General features: G+C 47.7%; 1 protein-coding gene across 1 annotated transcript; it reads right to left on the bottom strand.

Annotated features, from left to right (window-relative positions):
• Positions 1–1455: 1455 nt before the first annotated feature.
• Positions 1456–21197, bottom strand: musk (muscle, skeletal, receptor tyrosine kinase). The gene is made up of 16 exons (XM_080017748.1): positions 20941–21197; positions 20531–20657; positions 19882–20033; positions 19075–19202; positions 15406–15547; positions 15119–15243; positions 14828–14993; positions 14051–14195; positions 13452–13733; positions 13110–13300; positions 9548–9571; positions 9121–9384; positions 8619–8844; positions 7750–7941; positions 2706–2854; positions 1456–2512 (listed from the first exon to the last, which is right to left on the bottom strand). The coding sequence occupies exons 1-16, from the start codon at positions 21005–21007 to the stop codon at positions 1650–1652; spliced, it is 3243 nt and encodes a 1080-aa protein (XP_079873874.1). The 5' UTR covers positions 21008–21197; the 3' UTR covers positions 1456–1649.
• Between the last annotated feature and the right edge of the window lie 4277 nt (positions 21198–25474).

Consider the following 25474-nt stretch of genomic DNA (forward strand, 5'->3'; position numbering starts at 1 on the left):
ATTAAAGAAGATGAAGAGTGGAAAGGCAGTTGGTCCAGATGACAAACCTGGGGAAGCATGGAAATGTTTAGGTGAGATGGCGGTGACGTTCCTAACCAGATGTTTAACACCATCCTGGAAAGGGAGAGGATGCTGGAGGAGTGGAGAAGAAGTTTACTGGTACCATCTTCAAGAATAAGGGAGACGTACAGAGCTGTAGTAACTACAGGGGAATAAAGTTGATCAGCCACAGCATGAAGCTATGGGAAAGGGTAGTGGAGGCTAGGTTAAGAGGAGCGGTGGGGATCAGCGAGCAGCAGTATGGTTTCATGCCAGGAAAGAGTACTACAGATGACATGTTTGCTTTAAGAACACTGATGGAAAAGTACAGGGAAGGACAGAGGGGGTTGCACTGTGTCTTTGTGGATTTAGAGAAAGCGTATGATAGGCTGCCTAGAGAGGAAGTGTGGTATTGCATGAGGAAGTCGGGGGCGGCAGTGAAGTAGGTAAGAGTGGTACAGGATATGTATGAGGGCAGTCAGACAGTAGTAAGGTGTGTAGTAGACGTGACCAAGGCACCAAAGTGGAGGTGGGACTGCATCAAGGATCAGCTCTGAGCCCTTTCTTGTTGCAGTGGTGATGGACAGGTTAACAGATGAGATCAGGCAGGAGTCTCTGTGGACTATGATGTTCACGGATGACGTTATGATCTGTAGCGAGAGTAGGGAGCAGGTGGAGGAGAGCCTGGAGAGGTGGAGGCATGCATTAGAAATGTACATGTGCCTGAATGGGAGGGAGGGCGGAGAAAAGCTGAGAATGCAAGGAGTGGAGGTGGAGAAGGCGGAGGAGTTCAAGTACTTGTGGTCGACCATAAGAGAAGCTTGATGGAGGTGCTGAGGGAGGACATGCAGGCGGGTGGTGTCAGGGAGGAAGATGCGCAGAACACAAGGTGTTGGAGGCAGATGATCCACTGTATCCACCACTAATGGGAGCAACACATAGAAGAAGAAGATACTATATACACACAATATATACTATATATACTACGTACACTATATACACTATATACAGTATACGATATACACTGTATACACTATATCTACTTTATATACTACATACACAATATACACTGCATATACATATATACTCGATACACTATGTACACTATGTACACTGTTTACATTGTTTACACTATACACTATATACACTATATACCCTATATATACAATATACATTGTATACACTATATATACCATATACATTATATACACTGTATACACTATATATACCATATACATTATATGCACTGTATACACTATGTGCACTAAATACACTCTTTACACTATATACTAGATATATACACACTATAGACACTGAATACACTATACACACTGTATATACTATATACACGATGTATACTATATGCACTATATGTGATACATATAGATAGACAGACAGACAGACTAATTCTTTATTTGTCTTATATTTATTTTGGTCTTGAATAAAGTAAATAAAATGGATGCAACATGTAAACAAACAGGAAACAGGAAGATACAAGTCGGGATAAGCCCCTCCCCTTCACCTTAATGATTCATATTAAACAGATTTTTACACAAAGCTTCACTTTGAAGTTTCAACTTAAGTTTATAACTTTATTTTAACTGTAAAGTTCAGCAATCAGGTGCTACTTCCTCGTCCTCGTTCTCCGCGGCTCCGCCTTTGTCCACTAGCCCCGCCTCCACTAGCCCCGCCTCCACTAGCCCCTCCTCCGCTAGCCCCTCCTCCGCTAGCCCCTCCTCTGCTAGCACCTCCTCTGCTAGCCCCTCCTCCTCCAGCACCTGGCGGCGCATGCGCTCCAGCAGGGCCCGCGCCCCGGCAAAGCCCGGCCTCTCGCCGGGCTGCGGGCTCCAGCAGAGCCTCATGAGGCCGTAGAGCTGGGCAGGGCACCCGGCCGGTGGCGGCAGCATGCCGCCGTCGCGCACAAACCAGATGACCTCCTCATGGGCCATGCCGGCGTAGGGCTGCACACCGTGCGCCCAGATCTCCCACAGCACCACGCCGAAGGCCCAGGCGTCCGACTCGCTGGTGTAGCGGTTGTAGAAGATGGACTCCGGCGGCATCCAGCGCACGGGGATGGCGTCATGCTCGTCCGCCTTGTAGTAGTCAGCGGCGTAGATGCGGCGCGAGAGGCCGAAGTCTGCAATCTTCACCACCAGGGGGGAGCCGCCGCCCACCAGGCAGTTGCGCGTGGCTAGGTCGCGGTGTACGAACTTGCGCTCGGCCAGGTACGCCATGCCGGCCGCCACCTGTGCCGCCACCGACAGGCGGTCCGCCGCCGACAGCGGTTCCGGTCGGTCCTCGTCGTCCTCGTCCCAGGGTTCAGGAGACACGGATAAGCCGCGCAGTGAGAGGCCGGCCCAGCTGGGGGGCGGGGCCTGGTCGGGAGGCACCTGCCGGCGCAGGAACTGGTTGAGGTCACCGTGCGCCATGTACTCAAACATTAGGCACATGGGCTTTCCCACAGCACACACACCTGCAGGTGGAGGACATGTTGAAATGCTAGACGTGCTACAATGCTAAATACGATAGCATAGCTTACCTCAACATATCCTACCACAACGCATCTTAGTGTCGCTCATCATAGTGCAGCTTAGCATATAGCACAGCAGAGCAAATCTTAGCATATCTTAGCATAGCGTAGCATAGCATAGCTTGGGGTAGCTCACCCAGGAGCCGCACTATGTTGGCGTGGTCGAACTCAGCCATCAGCGCCGCCTCCCGTTGGAAGTCACGCTGCATGTCGGCCGACGCCTCGTCCTTCAGCATCTTCACTGCCACCATGGTGGACGTTTCCAACGGCAACAGGCCGGGGGCTCTGTGAACACACACACACACACACACACACCTTCAGTCCTTCCTCCTTCAAAACAAACATCCCGACGTGGCTGTGGTGGTGACTGGGGACTTTAACAGGTTGAACCTTAAAGTTCTGCCTAATTTCTACCAACACATCACCTGTGCCACCAGGGGAGATAGAACTTTGGACCATTGCTACACACTGTACAAGAACAGATACAAGACCGTCTCGCTCCCTGCTTTCCCATTTACAGGCCTCTGATCGCGCCAGATTTGGAGGTGACGAGGGACGGGAAGCGGTGGACGGACCAATCAGAGACTGGGCTTCAGGACGCTCTGACTGACCTAGACTAGGATATGTTCCAATCAAGTCCAAGTGACATCAGCGAGTTTACGGATGTAGCAGTGAGCTGTATAGCTACGTTAGCGAACAGCATCGTTCCCACGGTGAAAGTTCAGATATTTCCAAACCAGAAGCCATGGGTCGATAAATCCATACGCTGCGCTCTGAATGCTCGCACGGCGGCTTACAACGACGGTCTTGTATCTGGAAATATGGACAATTACAAAGCGGCGTCGTACAACATGCGGAGGGCGGTGAAGGACAGGATCCCCCCAGGGCTGCGTCCTCAGCCCCCTACTGTGCTCCCTGTACATACAGTGGGGCAAAAAAGTATTTAGTCAGCCACCAATTGTAAAAGTTCTCCCACTTAAAAAGATAAGAGAGGCCTGTTATTTTCATCATAGCTATACCTCAACTATAAGAGGCAAAATGAGAAAAAAAAATCCAGAAGATCACATTGTCTGATTTTTAAAGAATTTATTTGCAAATTATGGTGGAAAATAAGTATTTGGTCAATAACAAAAGTTCATCTCAATACTTTGTTATATACCCTTTGTTTGCAATGACAGAGGTCAAACGTTTTCTGTAAGTCTTCACAAGGTTTTCACACACTGTTGCTGGTATTTTGGCCCATTCCTCCATGCAGATCTCCTCTAGAGCAGTAATGTTTTGGGGCTGTCGCTGGGCAACACAGACTCTCAACTCACTCCAAAGATTTTCTATGGGGTTGAGATCTGGAGACTGGCTAGGCCACTCCAGGACCTTGAAATGCTTCTTACAAAGCCACTCCTTCGTTGCCCGGGCGGTGTGTTTGGGATCATTGTCATGCTGAAAGACCCAGCCACGTTTCATCTTCAATGCCCTTGCTGATGGAAGGAGGTTTTCACTCAAAATCTCACGATACATGGCCCCATTCATTCTTTTCTTTACATGGATGAGTCGTCCTGGTCCCTTTGCAGAAAAACAGCCCCAAAGCATGATGTTTCCACCCCCATGCTTCACAGTAGGTATGGTGTTCTTTGGATGCAACTCAGCTTTCTTTCTCCTCCAAACACGACAAGTTGAGTTTTTACCAAAAAGTTATATTTTGGTTTCATCTGACCATATGACATTCTCCCAATCCTCTTCTGGATCATCCAAATGCTCTCTAGCAAACTTCAGACGGGCCTGGACATGTACTGGCTTAAGCAGGGGGACACGTCTGGCACTGCAGGATTTGAGTCCCTGGCGGCGTAGTGTGTTACTGATGGTAGCCTTTGTTACTTTGGTCCCAGCTCTCTGCAGGTCATTCACTAGGTCCCCCCGTGTGGTTCTGGGATGTTTGCTCATCGTTCTTGTGATCATTTTGACCCCACGGGGTGAGATCTTGCGTGGAGCCCCAGATGGAGGGAGATTATCAGTGGTCTTGTATGTCTTCCATTTTCTAATAATTGCTCCCACAGTTGATTTCTTCACAACAAGCTGCTTACCTATTGCAGATTCAGTCTTCCCAGCCTGGTGCAGGTCTACAATTTTGTTTCTGGTGTCCTTTGACAGCTCTTTGGTCTTGGCCATAGTGGAGTTTGGAGTGTGACTGTTTGAGGTTGTGGACAGGTGTCTTTTATACTGATAACCAGTTCAAACAGGTGCCATTAATACAGGTAAGGAGTGGAGGACAGAGGAGCCTCTTAAAGAAAAAGTTACAGGTCTGTGAAAGCCAGAAATCTTACTTGTTTGTAGGTGACCAAATACTTATTTAACCGAGGAATTTACCAATTAATTCATTAAAAATCCTGCAATGTGATTTCCTGGATTATTTCCCCTCATTCTGTCTCTCATAGTCGAAGTGAACCTTTGATGAAAATTACAGGCCTCTCTCATCTTTTTAAGTGGGAGAACTTGCACAATTGGTGGCTGACTAAATACTTTTTTGCCCCACTGTACATGACTGTGTGGCCAGGTCCAGCTCCAACACCATCATCAAGTTTGCTGACGACACCATTGTCGTGGTGGTGCCCTATCACAGACGGCGATGAGAAGGTCTCGGACCTGTCACTCTGTTGCCAGGACAACATACTCCACCTGAACGTCAGCAAAACTAAGGAGCTGATTGTGGACTGTAGGCGAGGATTACAACCGAGGACGCACGTGCCCTTGGTAATAAATGGGACTTCTGTGGACAGGGTGAGCAGCTTCAAGTACCTGGGAGTCCACATCACAGAGGACTTAACATGGACTTTACAAACAGACACTCTGCTGAGAGGGCGAGGCAGCGTCTTTACATTACATTATTCTTACATTACATTGCATTGATCAGACGCTTTTATCCAAAGCGACCTACAATTATTCAAACACCGACGGACGCAGCCATCAGGAGCAATGAGGGGTTAAGTGTCTTGTTCCAGCTGCTGTGGTGGAGCAAGAGCCTCCACAGCCACACAGCGAGAACAGAGACTGAGACGGAGTTTTACATCAAGACATAAGAACTGTCAACGCTGACCTCACCAGGGGTCCTAACAAAAAGCACTGAGACACTCACACTGCCTTACTGTACTGTATGTAGCATACTGTACTGAATACTGTGTCACTGTTCTGGGTTGTTCTGTGTAACCGTATTTCTGCGCCGTACTGTTGTATACTGTGCTGTGTATCTCACAAACACTACCTCACTTTATTCACATGCCACTTTAGTACACATATCTGTATTTACATAAATAGTCCATCCCATATACATAAGTCTATTCCCTTTATCTATTCTATTCTATTCTATTTTATTTCATTTTATTTCATTTTATTCTATAGTATTTGACTTACTGCATTACTCCTTACGTTTTAGGAATCAGTTAGTTGGTCAAGTAGAAATTCTTAGGTAGATACTGTGTTCTGTCGAGGACATATTGTGTGTAATCACCAGGTGCGTTGCATTGACATTTCACTGCATACTGTATATGTATGATAGTATGTATATGTATGAAAGTATGTACATGTATGAAAGTATGTACATGTATGAAAGTATATATATGTATGAAAGTATGTACATGTATGAAAGTATGTACATGTATGAAAGTATGTATATGTATGAAAGTATATATATGTATGAAAGTATGTAGATGTATGAAAGTATGTACATGTATGAAAGTATGTATATGTATGAAAGTATATATATGTATGAAAGTATGTACATGTATGAAAGTATGTACATGTATGAAAGTATATATATGTATGAAAGTATGTAGATGTATGAAAGTATGTACATGTATGAAAGTATGTATATGTATGAAAGTATATATATGTATGAAAGTATGTAGATGTATGAAAGTATGTACATGTATGAAAGTATGCATATGTATGAAAGTATGTATATGTATGAAAGTATGTAGATGTATGAAAGTATGTACATGTATGAAAGTATGTATATGTATGAAAGTATATATATGTATGAAAGTATGTAGATGTATGAAAGTATGTACATGTATGAAAGTATGCATATGTATGAAAGTATGTATATGTATGAAAGTATGTAGATGTATGAAAGTATGTACATGTATGAAAGTATGCATATGTATGAAAGTATGTATATGTATGAAAGTATGTATATGTATGAAAGTATGTAGATGTATGAAAGTATGTACATGTATGAAAGTATGTATATGTATGAAAGTATGTACATGTATGAAAGTATGTATATGTATGAAAGTATATATATGTATGAAAGTATGTAGATGTATGAAAGTATGTACATGTATGAAAGTATGCATATGTATGAAAGTATGTATATGTATGAAAGTATGTACATGTATGAAAGTATGTATATGTATGAAAGTATATATATGTATGAAAGTATGTAGATGTATGAAAGTATGTACATGTATGAAAGTATGCATATGTATGAAAGTATGTATATGTATGAAAGTATGTAGATGTATGAAAGTATGTACATGTATGAAAGTATGCATATGTATGAAAGTATGTATATGTATGAAAGTATGTATATGTATGAAAGTATGTAGATGTATGAAAGTATGTACATGTATGAAAGTATGTATATGTATGAAAGTATGTATATGTATGAAAGTATGTAGATGAATGAAAGTATGTACATGTATGAAAGTATGCATATGTATGAAAGTATGTATATGTATGAAAGTATGTAGATGTATGAAAGTATGTACATGTATGAAAGTATGCATATGTATGAAAGTATGCATATGTATGAAAGTATGTACATGTATGAAAGTATGTATATGTATGAAAGTATGTACATGTATGAAAGTATGTATATGTATGAAAGTATGTACATGTATGAAAGTATGCATATGTATGAAAGTATGTATATGTATGAAAGTATGTACATGTATGAAAGTATGTACATGTATGAAAGTATGTATATGTATGTGATGAATAAACCTCTTGAATCCTCTCCCTTCCTTCCCTCCTAACTCCTCTGTTGTTATTGTTATGAGGACTTTTGGACCAAGCACCAAACATAAACACAGTCCTGCTTGAGGGCGGGGTTGGAGTTAGCCCCGCCCATGAGGGGCGTGGTCCACCTGTCCTCAGAGGCAGCGGTTGACTCCGCCCCCACAACGCACCGGGCCTGGAAGACACGTCCGAAGGCTCCTTCCCCGATGTCCCTCACGTACTGCACACGGTTCCGAGGGAACTCCAGCGCCTGCAGCCGCGAGCCCACCAGCACGGGCAGCCGCTGGTACATGGGGTTCGGGCGGAGCCGCTCCAACAGGAAGTCCGAGGGCAGGGCGGCGAGGGGCGGAGCCTCCAGGGCCCTGGAGGTGAGAAACACAGGACTGTGTGTGACAGGGTGGATCCATGGAGTCCTTCCTTCCTTCCTTCCTTCCTTCTTTATATCCTTCCTTCCTTCCCTCCTGCCTTTCTTTCCTATTCATTCTTCCCTTTCTTTCCTTCCTTTGCTTCTTCCTCCCTTCCTTCCTTTCTTTCCATCCTTCTTTCCTTCATTCATTTCTTCCTTCCCTTCTATCTTTCCTTCCTTTTTTCCTTCTTTCTTTCCTTCCTCCCTCCCTATCCTTCCTTCCTGCCCCCTCTTCCTTTCCTTCATTCCTTCCCTCCCTATCCTTTCTTTCCTTCTTTCCTTCCTTCCTTCCTCCCTATCCTTCCTTCCTCTCTACACAGTCCAGTGTTTGTACTGGTAGGGACATATTGAAGGAACAGCTTCACCCTCTCTCCCTCCTCCCCCCTCCTCCCTCCTCCTCCTCCTCCCCCTCCCTCCTCCTCCTCCTCCTCCCCCTCCCTCCTCCTCCCCCTCCCTCCTCCTCCCTCCTCCTCCTCCCTCTCCTCCTCCCTCCTCCTCCTCCTCCGTCTCCTCCTCCCTCCTTCCTCCCTCCCTCTCCTCCTCCCTCCTCCTCCTCCTCCTCCACCCCCTACCTCCTCCTCCCTCCTCCTCCTCCTACCTCCTCCTCCTCCTCCTCCCGCCTTCCTCCCTCACCTCTTCCTCTCTCTCCACCTCCTCCGGCGGTGGCGGCAGGCGACAACGATGACAGCAAGGAAGGACGAGGCTGCCAGCATCGCCATGACGACGACGATGACGGACATGGCGAACGCCGGAGAGGAAGAGGAGGAGGAGGAGGAGGAGGAGGAGGAGGAGGAGGAGGAGGAGGAGGTAGGGGGTGGAGTCTGGCGTGACAATGTCTGCTCTCTCTCTTCTTTTACGACTGAAAGGAAAGAAAAATAAATGGGAACAACATGAATCTATCTATCAACCGTCCGTCCGTCCGTCCGTCCGTCCGTCCGTCCGTCCGTCCGTCCGTCCGTCCGTCCGTCCGTCCGTCCGTCCGTCTGTCTGTCTGTCTGTCCGTCTGTCCGTCTGTCCGTCTGTCCGTCCGTCCGTCCGTCCGTCCGTCCGTCCGTCCGTCTGTCCGTCTGTCTGTCTGTCTGTCCGTCCGTCTGTCCGTCTCTTCATCCATCCATCCATCCAGTTGGACCAGAACCTGTGTTGTCGTGGCAACGGGGGACAGGGCAGAGCTCCCAGGGTGCACCGGGCTCGGAAGTGAAGCACCAGGGGCCGTGGCGGACCCCGCCAGGGTTCCTGCAGAAGTCGTGTGAGTCGTAGAGTTCTGGAAGGACGTCAGGGGAGAAGGGGTGGGGCTGGTGGAGCTGGGCGGGGGGCAGCGTCCAGCGCCGGCAGCTCCGTCCAGACTTTGTGACGTTGATTTTCCCGCGATAAAAACGTCCTGAGTCACTGAAGCAGTTTACTGAGAAATAATAGAAAAACATGATAAAGATGAAAACAATGATAAATATTATTATTATTATTATTATTATTATTATTATTATTATATCTATATCTATATTCATATCTATCTTAGTACTTCATGACAAACTCAAACTCCACAATTGTGAGAAAGTTAAACTTACTTGTGACTTGATCCTTATCGATGTCTGAAAAAAAGAAACAAAATCTAAATTTGGTCATTTCTCAAATGAAGAAGAAGAATCTTTGTCACACCACACACACTGCACTATAACACACACACACTGCACTGCACTATAACACACACACACTGCACTGCACTATAACACACACACACTGCACTATAACACACACACACACACACTGCACTATAACACACACACACACACTGCACTATAACACACACACACACACTGCACTATAACACACACACACACACTGCACTATAACACACACACACACACTGCACTATAACACACACACACACACTGCACTATAACACACACACACACACTGCACTATAACACACACACACACACTGCACTATAACACACACACACACACTGCACTATAACACACACACACTGCACTGCACTATAACACACACACACTGCACTATAACACACACACACACACACTGCACTATAACACACACACACACACACACTGCACTATAACACACACACACACACTGCACTATAACACACACACACACACACACTGCACTATAACACACACACACACCACACACACTGCACTATAACACACACACACACCACACACACTGCACTATAACACACACACACACTGCACTATAACACACACACACACACTGCACTATAACACACACACACACACACACTGCACTATAACACACACACACACACTGCACTATAACACACACCACACACACTGCACTATAACACACACACACACCACACACACTGCACTATAACACACACACACACACACTGCACTATAACACACACACACACACTGCACTATAACACACACACACACCACACACACTGCACTATAACACACACACACACCACACACACTGCACTATAACACACACACACACTGCACTATAACACACACACACACACCACACACACTGCACTATAACACACACACACCACACACACTGCACTATAACACACACACACACCACACACACTGCACTATAACACACACACACACCACACACACTGCACTATAACACACACACACCACACACACTGCACTATAACACACACACACCACACACACTGCACTATAACACACACACACACTGCACTATAACACACACACACACCACACACACTGCACTATAACACACACACACACACTGCACTAGAACACACCACACACACACCGCACTATAACACACACACACACACACACACACTGCACTATAACACACCACACACACACCGCACTATAACACACCACACACACACACACACTGCACTATAACACACACACACACACACACACACCACACACACACTGCACTAGAACACACCACACACACACTGCACTATAACACACCACACACACACACACACACACTGCACTATAACACACACACACACACACACACACCACACACACACACTGCACTATAACACACCACACACACACACACTGCACTATAACACACACACACACACACCACACACACACTGCACTATAACAGACACACACACACACACTGCACTATAACACACCACACACACACACACACTGCACTATAACACACACACACACACACACACACCACACACACACTGCACTATAACACACCACACACACACACACTGCACTATAACACACACACACACACACCACACACACACTGCACTATAACACACACACACACACACACTGCACTATAACAGACACACACACACACACACTGCACTATAACACACACACACACACACACACCACACACACACTGCACTATAACACACACACACACACTGCACTATAACAGACACACACACACACACTGCACTATAACACACACACACACACACCACACACACACACACTGCACTATAACACACACACACACACACACTGCACTATAACACACACACACACACACACACACACTGCACTATAACAGACACACACACACACCACACACACACACACTGCACTATAACACACACACACACACACCACACACACACTGCACTATAACACACACACACACACACACACTGCACTATAACAGACACACACACACACCACACACACACACACTGCACTATAACACACACACACACACACCACACACACACTGCACTATAACACACACACACACACACCACACACACACTGCACTATAACACACACACACACACACACACACTGCACTATAACAGACACACACACACACCACACACACACTGCACTATAACAGACACACACACACCACACACACACTGCACTATAACACACACACACACACTGCACTATAACAGACACACACACACACACTGCACTATAACACACACACACACACACTGCACTATAACACACACACACACACACACACTGCACTATAACAGACACACACACACACCACACACACACACACTGCACTATAACACACACACACACACACCACACACACACTGCACTATAACACACACACACACACACACACACTGCACTATAACAGACACACACACACACCACACACACACACACTGCACTATAACACACACACACACACACCACACACACACTGCACTATAACAGACACACACACACACACTGCACTACAACACACAAAGGTTCCAACATTATTTGAATATTAGCAGAATATCAGAAGAACATATTATTATTATCTTACATCAATAACGACTGTAGAGAGGCCACCAGGACCACCAGGTTCACTAGGACCACCAGGTCCATCATCAAGACCACCAGGTTCACTAGGACCACCAGGTCCATCATCAAGACCACCAGGTTCACTAGGACCACCAGGTCCATCATCAAGACCACCAGGTTCATTAGGACCACCAGGTCCATCATCAAGACCACCAGGTTCACTAGGACCACCAGGTCCATCATCAAGACCACCAGGTTCACTAGGACCACCAGGTCCATCATCAAGACCACCAGGTTCACTAGGACCACCAGGTCCATCATCAAGACCACCAGGTTCACTAGGACCACCAGGTCCATCATCAAGACCACCAGGTTCACTAGGACCACCAGGTCCATCATCAAGACCACCAGGTTCACTAGGACCACCAGGTCCATCATCAAGACCACCAGGTTTATTAGGACCACCAGGTCCATCATCAAGACCACCAGGTTCACTAGGACCACCAGGTCCATCATCAAGACCACCAGGTTCACTAGGACCACCAGGTCCATCATCAAGACCACCAGGTTCACTAGGACCACCAGGTCCATCATCAAGACCACCAGGTTCACTAGGACCACCAGGTCCATCATCAAGACCACCAGGTTTATTAGGACCACCAGGTCCACCAGAGTCATCAGGATCAGGGTGTTGTTCTGCAGACGATTCTTCCGTGGGCAGTATTACTATGGAGGGGGTTAGACCTCTGGTGGAGCCACACAACAACAAGTCCTGGTCCTGGTCCGTGATGCCCCCCCCCCCAGCCTGTCCAACCTGCACAGGCTCCACCCCCTGAGCCAGAGGAAGTGGAGCCTTGACCAGGAAGTAGCTCTCACCTGGGAACAGGAAGTGGGTGCAGGCCTCCGGGTCAGTCGCCAGGCTCGGCAGGTCCCGGCAGTCCGGTAGCAGCGGGTCCAGGGTTCGAGTCCCGGCCCCTTGGTGGGCGGAGCTAATGAAGCTAGCATCAGCTGACAGAACTAGTGGCTCATTCCGGCAGTAGAGCTCCTTCACCGCCAGACAGTGCTCCCTAAGGAGGAGGAGCTTAACGTTAACACCGTCTCTCCTCCTGTCCTTCCTTCTTTCCAGTTTCCTTTCCTTGTTTCTTATCTTTCTGTCCTTTTAGTGTTATCACAGTCACAGTAAGATAGTACTTTTTAGCATTTAGCATGTAGCCTCACCTGCAGATGGGTTTGGGGGCGGGGCCGAGGCCGGTGGGGTTGCATTCTGGGAAACTGTGGTGGCAGAGCAGTGCTCGCGCCGCCGGTCGGCAGAGGGCACTCAGCGGCTCTAGCTCCGCCCACCGGTTCCGGACCAGGACTTCCTGTCGGAGCTCTGGGTCCGAGGAGGAGGAGGAGGCGGGAGAGGAGGAGTCAAAGAACAGCAGCGAATCAGGTGGCAACTCGGCGCCGCAGACATGCCCCCTGTAAGTGCTGCAGTAGCCAAGGCTTCCCTTGTAGAGCCTGAAGTAAAAGAAAATGTCCCCATGAGTAAAGGTCGAGTGTCAGAATGTCCCCATGAGTAAATGTAGAGGGTAAACGTGTCCCCATGAGTAAATGTAGAGGGTCAGAATGTCCCCATGAGTAAATGTAGAGGGTAAACATGTCCCCATGAGTTAAAGTCCTCACAACAAAGTATTTTCTAACGAGGGACGCGACTGAATCCGAGTCACACAGTGAAGAACAGTCTTTTTTTGTCCTTTTTTCAGGATCTTCTGAATGGCTGCTCAAAAAGAGTCTTTGAGTTTCAGTTAAAATCCAGAGCCAGTCGTGTTTCTTACCTCCACTCTACAGGGAAACGACAGATTCCACCGGCGGCCGATGGAGGGAAGAGAAGGAGGAGAAGAGAGAGGGACAGAGGGAGCAGAGCGGTCAGTGGCAGAGGTGGCGAGCCGATGGCAGCCATGTTGGTCCCAGAGGCGGGCGCTAACGGCGAGCAGCTAACTGAGAGGCTAGCTGCAAAAAGGTGATGGAGATGCTAATGCTAAATGCTAGTAGCTGACTGAGGTGCGAACCCTCTCAGTGTCCAAGTCGGAATGAAGTGTGTTAACGACTAAGAGAAGCAAAGCATGATGGGAAATGTGTCTGTGTGTGTGGGGTCCAACAAAACAAATGGTCATTAACAGCTAACAAAACACAACAGGAGCTATCCATCTATAGAGGCAAGGAGGGAGGGAGGGAGGGGGTAAGGAAGGAAGGGAAGGAGGGAGGGATGGAGGGAGCATGGGAGAAAGGAATTAAGAGAGGGAGGAAAGGAAGGAAGGACGGGAGGGATGACGGAAAGAAGGGAGAAAGGAAGGGAGGAAGGAAGGAAGAGGGGAAGAAAGGAAGGGAGGGAGGGGGGATGGAAGGAAGGGAGGATGGAAGGAAGGAAGGGAGGGAGGTATGAGTGAGTTAAGGAAGGAATGAAGGAAGGAAGGAAGGAAGGAAGGAAGGAAAGAAGGGAGAAAGGAAGAAAGAAAGGGGGAAAGAAAGGAAGGCAGGGAGGGAAGGAAGGAAGGGAGGTAGGAGTGAGTTAAGGAAGGAAGGAAGGGAGGAGGGAGGGGGCGTGGCTCTACCTGTGACAGTGACGGCGGCGCTAGCCTTAGCACTGTTAGCTCCGCCGCTAGTTAGCTTATTAGCCGCTAAGCAGGTGTAGAGCGACGGGCGCTCGATGACGACAACAAGACGAGAAACCACCTGGTCGTCAAGGAGGGAGGAGGAGAGGCTGCGGGCGTGGTCCACCTGGAGGAAGGAGAATACCACTAATACCACCCTTATACCAGTCATACACAGGAAAAGATGTACCTTAATACGTTAAACTGCTATAATCCTACTTCCTGTAGTTTAGGACCACTTCCTCTACTCACAGGGTTCCCGTTCTCCAGCCAGGTGATGCTTGGGACTGGACTTCCTGTGGCGTGGCACTCCAGGGACACCAGCGTCCCGTAGGCCACCCGCTGCTCCTGGGGGACCCGGAGGATCCTGGCGGGGGCTGGACAGGAAGTGGACACAATGTCAGGTCTCCTAGACTGTTTCATATCTCCTGGCTGGTCTCCTAGCTCCTAGCTGCTGTCCTAGCTCCTAGCTGCTCTCCTAGCTCCTAGCTGCTGTCCTAGCTCCTAGCTGCTCTCCTAGCTCCTAGCTGCTCTCCTACCCTGGACCTGGATGGACACTGGCTTGGAGAAGGCCAGGCCGAAGCTGTTCCGCGCCACGCAGCGGTACTGGCCGCCATCTTGTTTCCTCAGGTCCTGGATCTTCAGGGCACCGTAATCCAAGATGGCCACCCTGTCGCTGAGCTGCCAGGACACAAACAAATAAACAGCGAGTGTGTGTGTGTGTGTGTGTGTGTGTGTGTGTGTGTGTGTGTGTTAGTGTGTGTGTGTTAGTGTGTGTGTGTGTTAGTGTGTGTGTGTTAGTGTGTGTGTGTGTGTGTGTGTGTGTGTGTGTATGTGTGTGTGTTAGTGTGTGTGTGTGTGTGTGTGTGTGTGTGTGTGTGTGTGTGTGTGTGTGTGTGTGTTAGTGTGTGTGTGTGTGTGTGTGTGTGTGTGTGTGTGTGTGTGTTAGTGTGTGTGTGTTAGTGTGTGTGTTGGTGTGTGTGTTAGTGTGTGTGTGTGTTAGTGTGTGTGTGTTAGTGTGTGTGTGTGTGTTAGTGTGTGTGTGTGTTACTGTGTGAGTGTGTTAGTGTGTGTTAGTGTGTGTTAGTGTGTGTGTGTGTTAGTGTGTGTTAGTGTGTGTTAGTGTGTGTGTGTGTGTGTTAGTGTGTGTTAGTGTGTGAGTGTGTTAGTGTGTGTTAGTGTGTGTTAGTGTGTTAGTGTGTGTGTGTGTTAGTGTGTGTTAGTGTGTGTTAGTGTGTGTGTTTGTGTGTGTGTGTGTGTTAGTGTGTGTGTGTTAGTGTGTGTGTGTTAGTTAGTGTGTGTTAGTGTGTGTTAGTGTGTGTGTGTGTGTTAGTGTGTGTGTTAGTGTGTGTGTTAGTGTGTGTGTTGGTGTGTGTGTGTGTTAGTGCGTGTGTGTGTGTGTTAGTGTGTGTGTGTGTTAGTGTGTGTTAGTGTGTGTGTGTGTGTGTGTGTTAGTGTGTGTGTGTTAGTGTGTGTGTGTGTGTGTGTGTGTTAGTGTGTGTGTGTGTTAGTGTGTGTGTGTGTGTGTGTTAGTGTGTGTGTGTGTTAGTGTGTGTTAGTGTGTGTTAGTGTGTGTGTTTGTGTGTGTGTGTGTTAGTGTGTGTGTGTTAGTGTGTGTGTGTTAGTTAGTGTGTGTGTGTTAGTGTGTGTTAGTGTGTGTTAGTGTGTGTGTGTGTTAGTGTGTGTGTTAGTGTGTGTGTTAGTGTGTGTGTTGGTGTGTGTGTGTGTGTTAGTGTGTGTGTGTGTGTGTGTGTGTTAGTGTGTGTGTGTGTTAGTGTGTGTTAGTGTGTGTTAGTGTGTGTGTGTTAGTGTGTGTGTGTTAGTGTGTGTGTGTGTGTGTGTGTGTGTGTTAGTGTGTGTGTGTGTTAGTGTGTGTGTGTGTGTGTTAGTGTGTGTTAGTGTGTGTGTGTGTTAGTGTGTGTTAGTGTGTGTGTGTGTGTGTGTTAGTGTGTGTTAGTTTGTGTTAGTGTGTGTGTGTGTGTGTGTGTGTGTGTGTGTTAGTGTGTGTTAGTGTGTGTGTGTGTGTGTGTTAGTGTGTGTGTGTTAGTGTGTGTGTTAGTGTGTGTGTTAGTGTGTGTGTGTGTGTTAGTGTGTGTGTGTTAGTGTGTGTGTGTGTGTGTGTGTTAGTGTGTGTGTGTGTGTGTGTGTGTTAGTGTGTGTGTGTGTGTTAGTGTGTGTGTTAGTGTGTGTTTGTGTGTGTTAGTGTGTGTGTGTGTGTTAGTGTGTTAGTGTGTTAGTGTGTGTGTTAGTGTGTGTGTTAGTGTGTGTGTGTGTGTGTGTGTTAGTGTGTGTGTGTGTGTGTGTGTGTGTGTGTGTTAGTGTGTGTGTATGTGTGTGTTAGTGTGTGTGTGTGTTAGTTAGTGTGTGTGTGTTAGTGTGTGTTAGTGTGTGTTAGTGTGTGTGTGTTAGTGTGTGTTAGTGTGTTAGTGTGTGTTAGTGTGTGTTAGTGTGTGTGTGTGTTAGTGTGTGTTAGTGTGTGTTAGTGTGTGTGTGTGTGTTAGTGTGTGTTAGTGTGTGAGTGTGTTAGTGTGTGTTAGTGTGTGTTAGTGTGTTAGTGTGTGTGTGTGTGTGTGTGTGTGTGTGTGTTAGTGTGTGTGTGTTAGTGTGTGTTAGTGTGTGTTAGTGTGTGTTAGTGTTAGTGTGTGTTAGTGTGTGTGTGTGTTAGCGTGTGTTAGTGTGTGTTAGTGTGTGTTAGTGTGTGTGTGTGTGTGTTAGTGTGTGTTAGTGTGTGTTAGTGTGTGTTAGTGTGTGTGTGTGTGTGTGTGTTAGTGTGTGAGTGTGTTAGTGTGTGTTAGTGTGTGTTAGTGTGTGTGTGTGTGTCAGTGTGTGTTAGTGTGTGTGTGTGTTAGTGTGTGTTAGTGTGTGTTAGTGTGTGTGTGTTAGTGTGTGTTAGTGTGTGAGTGTGTTAGTGTGTGTTAGTGTGTGTGTGTGTTAGTGTGTGTTAGTGTGTGTGTGTGTGTGTGTGTGTTAGTGTGTGTGTGTGTGTGTGTGTTAGTGTGTGTGTGTTAGTGTGTGTGTGTTAGTGTGTGTGTGTGTGTGTGTTAGTGTGTGTGTTAGTGTGTGTTAGTGTGTGTGTGTGTGTGTGTGTGTGTGTGTGTGTGTGTGTGTTAGTGTGTGTGTGTGTGTTAGTGTGTGTTAGTGTGTGTTAGTGTGTGTGTGTGTGTGTGTTAGTGTGTGTTAGTGTGTGTGTAACAAATAATAAGTGAAAGAATGGATGGATGACAGACACACAGATAGATAGATAGATAGACAGATAGATAGATAGATAGATAGATAGATAGATAGATAGATAGATAGATAGATAGATAGATAGATAGATAGATAGATAGATAGATAGATAGATAGATAGATAGATAGATAGACAGACAGACAGATAGATAGATAGATAGATAGATAGACAGATAGATAGATAGACAGACAGATAGATAGATAGACAGATAGATAGATAGATAGATAGATAGATAGATAGATAGATAGATAGATAGATAGATAGATAGATAGATAGACAGACAGATAGATAGATAGACAGATAGATAGATAGATAGATAGATAGATAGATAGATAGATAGATAGATAGATAGATAGATAGATAGATAGATAGATAGATAGATAGACAGGTAGATTGATAGATAGACAGGTAGATTGATAGATAGGTAGGTAGATAGATAGATAGATAGATAGATAGATAGATAGACAGATAGATAGATAGACAGACAGATAGATAGATAGACAGATAGATAGATAGATAGATAGATAGATAGATAGATAGATAGATAGATAGATAGATAGATAGATAGATAGATAGACAGACAGACAGATAGATAGATAGATAGATAGATAGACAGATAGATAGATAGACAGACAGATAGATAGATAGATAGATAGATAGACAGACAGACAGACAGACAGATAGATAGATAGATAGATAGACAGATAGATAGATAGATAGATAGATAGATAGATAGATAGATAGATAGACAGGTAGATTGATAGATAGACAGGTAGATTGATAGATAGGTAGGTAGATAGATAGACAGATAGATAGACAGACAGACAGACAGACAGACAGACAGACAGACAGACAGACAGACAGACAGACAGATAGATGGATAGACAGGTAGACAGATGAACGAATGATTGAGTGCTACTTGGGTTTCTGACGTGAGAGATGAATGAGTGAGCATGTGGATGGGATGGGCGGTGGTTACCGTGACGATGTGGTCGTCCTTCAGCCAGGTGATCTCAGGCTTGGGGTTGCCGAGGGTAACGCAGGGCAGCACTGCCTTGGAGCCAAGCAGCAGTGACACGTTGGAAGGATGACGGCGGATCTGAGGCTCTGATTGGATGCAAAGTATGAACAGTATGAAATAATGCAGATACAATTAGAACAAAATTATAAAAGATGAAATAAAATAATAAAATATGACATTACATCATATCAATTTAATTGTGGGGGTGGTGTAGTTTGAGCAGCCACACCTGTCCTGGGTCTAGGTCATTGGGGGCCCAGGATCAGGGTGGCTGTACACCTGTTGCTTGTCGGTTGGTCTTGCAAGCAACAGGTAAAAGCCCCACCCCCACACTCACCCAGGAGAGGAGCCTTGTTCCAGACACGTGTGCGTCGGCTCCTGGCTCCTTCCATAACCAACATCAACCTCCACAACACACTGATGTGTTTTCTCCCCTTTTCTCTGTCTCTGTGACGGAGGTTCCTGAAGGCCCCACACGGGTGGGGTGTGGCAGACCAAACCGCCACACTGGCACCTGAACAGGGGCTCTCCGACACGGGGAAGGGACACGGGGGGCCCGTCCGAAGACGCCCCGGAGCCACCTGGCTTGTTCCAGCGTGTCTACAACCTCGTGTTCTGTCTCTGTGACGGAGGTCCCTGAATATCAGGAGCCTGATAACAGCCACTTCCTGATTTTGCAGGACGATTAACCCTCGGAATTCCTCACACGACTTCCCCCGTTATTTTTTTCCCACAATGCCCGGCGGCGTTGGGGGTGGGGCTTACTCATCTTGAGCTGCAGTGCCCCGCAGCTCCGGGCCGACTCGCCGGCGCCCTCGGTGGCCACGCAGCAGTACTCGCCGGCGTCCGCCTCCCGGACGCGGGGAAGGACCAGCATCTGACCCCGCTCCCGGGTGAGGTAACGGGGGTCATGGGGCCTGGAGGGGGAGGGAGGAATGTTACTTGATATTACAATTGGATGATCCATTCTGACACCTCACTTTCTCCCTCCCTCCTTCCTTCCTCCCTTCCTTCATTTCTTCCTTCCAAGCTGCCTTCCTTCCTTACTTCCACCCTCTCTCCCTCACCCACCCTCCCTCCCTTCCTTCCTTCCTTCCACTCTCCCTTCCTCGCTCCCCCCTCCCTTCCTCCCTCACGCCCTTCCTTCCTTTCAACCTCCCTCCCTCCCTCCCTTCCTTCCTTCCACCCTCCCTTCCTCACTCCCCCTCCCTCCCCCCTCCCTTCCGTCCTCACTCCCCCCCTTCCTCCCTCACTCCCTTCCTTCCATCCTTCATGGGTTCCTTCCTTCCTTCCACTCTCCCTCCCTCTCTCCCTTCCTTCCTTCCACCCTCCCTTCCTCAGTCCCCCTCCCACCCTCCCTTCTTTCCTTCCTTCCTAGCTTCCTCGCCTAGCAGTCTTGGCTCCGCCCCCTTACAGGATTGGCTGGTTGTTCCGGGTCCAGGTGACCTCGATAAGGGGGCGGGGCTCCACCTCGCAGATGAAGGTGGCGTTGTGGTCCAACAGGACATCCACGGTCTCCAGTAGGGTCACGATCCGAGGTCCTGGGGGGACGGGTGAGACAGGAAGTAGATAAGTCAGTAAGTAGGTGAGACAGGAGGTCGATATTTCTCAGAGGGATGGAAGAAGACAAGGACAACACCACCACCAACAACGGGCCTTGACCCCGGGTCTAGGAGCTAGGAGACAGGCTAGGAGTTAGGAGACAGGCTATGAGCTATTAGACAGGCTCGGAGCTAGGAGACAGGCTAGGAGCTAGGAGACAGGTAAGGAGCTAGGAGACAGGTTGGGAGCTAGGAGACAGGCTAGGAGCTAGGAGATACTCACCTCTCTGGACACTGTAGCTGGAGGTGGCTAACATTAGCAGGACGCAGAGTGCTTCCAGAAGCTTCATCCTGGTTCTTAAGTTTCAACTCCAGTGAAAAAAAGTGAAAAAGTGAAAAAGTTGGAAGTTGAGATGTGAGACGTGTGAGCGAAGTCAAAAACATCTCACATCATGTGACATCATCATGTTACATCATCATGTCACAGTTTGGTCGAGTTTGTTCCTTGTTGTTCTGCTGCTGTGTCCTCTCTCTGCTGCTTCACTGACAAACACTGACAGCTGCTGTACTAGTGGTGAAATGTGAGAGAGGGAGGGAGGGAGAGGGGGGGGGAAGGGAGCGAGAGAGAGAGGGAGGGAGATCACAGCTACCACAGGAAGAATCACAGGTTTACAACAAGGGAATCATCCTGGACTGAGCACAGCACCACCCAACACCCCAAACCCTCCTGAACGTGTTTAATGTCCCAGTCAGTTTGTAAAACTCAAACTCCACCTGAGGCGGCTGAGAGGAGACCAATCGTCATCTGGGCCGGAGCCACTGACCCCTGACCCCTCACAGCCTTCTTCCTGCTTTTCTAAACCCCTGAAACAGAGTTCACCAGGACATGGACAGATTTGTTTGACATAGTGTAAACAGGAGTGAAGATAAAGAGTTTAAAGGAGAAGCTCTCCCCCAGACCCTGAAGCCACCGCCCCAGCAGCCAAAGAGCCCCTGCAGCCCCTGCAGCCCAGGACACACAACAAACAGGTGCTGCAGCATCTCCCTCTCAGAGCAGAAGCTGCATCCCACCCCTGTGCTGGGATCCAGGTGTCACATCCCACCCCTGTGCTGGGATCCAGGTGTCACATCCCACCCCTGTGCTGGGATCCAGGTGTCACATCCCACCCCTGTGCTGGGATCCAGCCGTGCCAGATACCCGTTTGTAGCTACCGCCCCATGCACGATCCTCCACTGGAGGTCGCCCACCCGTTTGTCGACGGGGGGCTTGTACAGAGAATGCCAGCAGCCAGTAGGGGACGCTCCTGGGCCAAAGAACTGAGTCCACACCAACAGCCGCACCCCTGCCAGAGAGCGTAGGTGCGACACCACCTTCCTTCCTTCCTTCCACTCTCCCTCCTTCCACCCTCCCTCCCTCTCTCCCTTCCTTCCTTCCACCCTCCCTTCCTCACTCCCCCTCCCTCCCCCCTCCCTTCCTTCCTCACTCCCCCCCTTCCTCCCTCAGTCCCTTCCTTCCGTCCTTCCTAGGTTCCTTCCTTCCTTCCTTCCACTCTCCCTCCTTCCACCCTCCCTCCCTCTCTCCCTTCCTTCCTTCCACCCTCCCTTCCTCAGTCCCCCTCCCACCCTCCCTTCCTCCTTCCCTGCCAGAGAGCGTAGGTGCGACACCTTGACGCAGGTGTAGTAGGCGGCTTTCTTCCCACTGCCTCAAACCCCCCCCCAGCTTGGGAGGAGCAAAGGTCAGGAGGCTGTCCTGCACCTTCTCCCACTGCACAGCAGGAGAGGCTGTCAGCGAAGGACACACATACTCGCACTCACCGTCCCATTGGTCAGACGGAGTACGGTTCTTCATTAAAGCTCTGTAGGACACTGGCAGGGAAGCACAGACTTCATCCACCAACCGGTGCAGCAGTCTGGAGGATCTGATGCCCGTTGTCTCCATGAGCTGCTATACGGACGCCTTCAGCAGATGACCCAACTTGACAAGCTGGAGCACAGGCTGGAGGAGCCCAGAGTCCAGCAGAGGGTTCCCAAACAAAGTTAGTCTGTGCCATATGGTAACCAAGTTATTAGCAACCAGTACCCTCCCCCTGTAGGACAACTGAGGTAGCAGCCATTTCCACCTAGACAGTTTGGCACACACCTTCTCCACCACACCCTCCCAGTTATGCATGTGGTACTACTCTGAGCCTAAAAACACCCCCAAAACCCTAACCCCTTTACCACCTCAGACCCCCTGGTAAACTGGGAGTCGATTTCCCATCCTATCTTCCCAGCTGCAAGGCCTCACTTTTTCCCCAGTTTACCTTAGCAGATGAGGCCTTCTGATACAACCCTAAGCAAACTACCAACCTCTGGACATCATCCAGATTGGTTGGTAGTTTGGTTGTTAATGAAAACATTGACATAGATGACATTGACATGTTCTAGACTGAATACAATAGTTCCCTAATTTCTACTTGACTAACTGAAACTAACTGATTCCTAAAATGTAATGCAGTTAGTGAATAGAATAATATAGAATCAAACAAAATAAAATAAATAACTCAAAAGTAATACAGAGTGGGGGTACAAAATAGAAATAAAGGGAATAGACTCTTGTATATGGGATCGGCTATTATGTAAGTACAGATATGTGCATTAAAGTGGTGTGTGAATACATATTTAAGAAAAACTTTCCCAAATCCAAATTCCTTTAAGGTTGAAAATAAAAAGCCGTGGTCCACACGGTCGAAAGCTTTCTCCTGATTAAGGGATAAATCTGCTTGGTACGCAGTAAGACTGGTCTTTTATAATCAACAAGTCTAAAACTCCTTTCAGCCTATTGGCCAGGACTTTAGATAGAGTTGTAGTCTGTGTAGAGCAGAGCAACGGGTCTCTTGTTTTTGAGCAAGGCCGAGGCTTCTTTCTTGGGTATGAGAGAGAGGGCTGCTCGGCGAGAGGAAACTGGTCTTGCACCAGTCCGCACAGACTCCAGCAGCACCCGGTGTAGATCTTCTCCTATCAGGCTCCAGAAACGCTTGTAGGACTCTGGAGGCAGAATGTCTATCCCAGACGCCAGCTGGCCCACAGCAGAGGTGAGCTCCTCCATTCTGATGGCAGCGTCCAAGGTGCCCTGCTCCCCGACCTACAGCCGAGGCAGCCCCTGAAGAAACTCGGCAGCACACTCTCCATCGCAGTCATCCGCCCTGTAGAGGGTGGTGTAGAAGGCCAGCGCATGCTTCCTCATCTCCACTGAGCCGATGGTCACCCTGCCGGCCAAGAGACGGAGACGGGCCATCTGTCTGGACCGCTGAACAGCTTTCTCCAGGTTGAAGAAATAGGAGCTGGGGTCGTCCACATGCCTGATACCGAGGTAGCGAGCCCTGACCATGGCACCTTTCACTCTCTCCTGGAAGAAAGTGCTCAGCTCCTGCCACTTCTCCGGCAGCCTCCCACCCGCAGGGGCACTGCCACGAAGGAGGCTTCCCTCACTGTCCCTGATCTCGTGCTCTAGGGTGTTTATGGCCTCCTTAACCCTGCTGGTGGAGTGAGGCCAGTAACGTTGGCAGAAGACACAGATTTGTGCTTTACCTACCTCCCACCACTGACTCAAGGAGCTAAAGGCCCCCTTCCTGCTCCTCCAGGTTTCCCAGAATAATTTAAAGCTACTGCTTAAAGTGCCGTCTTGCAGCAACTTTACATTAAAATGCCAAGAAGAAGAATGCCTGGTGCTGGCTGCGGGGCATTGCTCCAGTGAGGAGGTGATGATCTGTGAAACCCACAGGGTGAATGGAACTGTCAAGGTAGCTGGAAGTGAGTACGTGTGATACGTAAAGCCCGTCCGGTCGAGCTGCACTGACCCTACCGTCTAAAACCTTTACCTTTGTTACTGTCTGTCTGTCCTATGTTTTGTTCTCCGTGTGTCCATGACGTCATGCTGAGCTCTAAGTTCAGACAGACAGGTGGAAGAAACTCTGTGGGTTCCTCACCGGTCCAATCCAGACTATAGTCTAGTGTATAGTTCCAGTCCCCACCCATCACCAGGTAGTCACCCTGATCCCCCCTCTGCAAGCTTTCAGAGGGAGAGAGATAGAACGATAGACAGACAGACAGACAGATGGATAGATAGATAGATAGATAGATAGATAGATAGATAGATAGATAGATAGATAGATAGATAGATAGATAGATAGATAGATAGATAGATAGATAGATAGATAGATAGATACACAGACAGACAGACAGATAGATAGATAGATAGATAGATAGATAGATAGATAGATAGATACACAGACAGACAGATAGATAGATAGATAGATAGATAGATAGATAGATAGACAGATAGATAGATAGATAGATAGATAGATAGATAGATAGATAGATAGATAGATAGACAGATAGATAGATAGATAGATAGATAGATAGATAGATAGAAAGACAGACAGATAGATAGACAGATAGATAGACAGATAGATAGATAGATAGACAGACAGATAGATAGATAGATAGATAGATAGATAGATAGATAGATAGATACACAGACAGACAGACAGATAGATAGATAGATAGATAGATAGATAGATAGATAGATACACAGACAGACAGACAGACAGATAGATAGATAGATAGATACACAGACAGACAGATAGATAGATAGATAGATAGATAGATAGATAGATAGATAGATAGACAGATAGACAGACAGACAGACAGACAGACAGACAGACAGACAGACAGATAGATAGATAGATAGACAGGGAGGGATAGATAGATGTCTCCTACCTGCTAGACCGTTCCTGGCTCCTAGGATGGCTCCTAGCTCCTACACTGCCTCCTAG

This window comes from Zeus faber, assembly GCF_960531495.2.
Source record: "Zeus faber genome assembly, chromosome: 17".
Lineage (NCBI taxonomy): Eukaryota > Metazoa > Chordata > Actinopteri > Zeiformes > Zeidae > Zeus > Zeus faber.

What these genes read in the sequence shown, in the direction of transcription:
- musk (XM_080017748.1), bottom strand. Translation starts at nt 21,007, where the DNA reads ATGAAGCTTCTGGAAGCACTCTGCGTCCTGCTAATGTTAGCCACCTCC. An exon ending in AGGACGACCACATCGTCACG is followed by an intron (nt 15,548 to 19,074) that starts GTAACCACCGCC and finishes GTGTCCTGGCAG; the next exon opens with CTCAGCGACAGGGTGGCCAT. An exon ending in CGCCGCCGTCACTGTCACAG is followed by an intron (nt 14,196 to 14,827) that starts GTAGAGCCACGC and finishes GCTCGCCGTTAG; the next exon opens with CGCCCGCCTCTGGGACCAAC.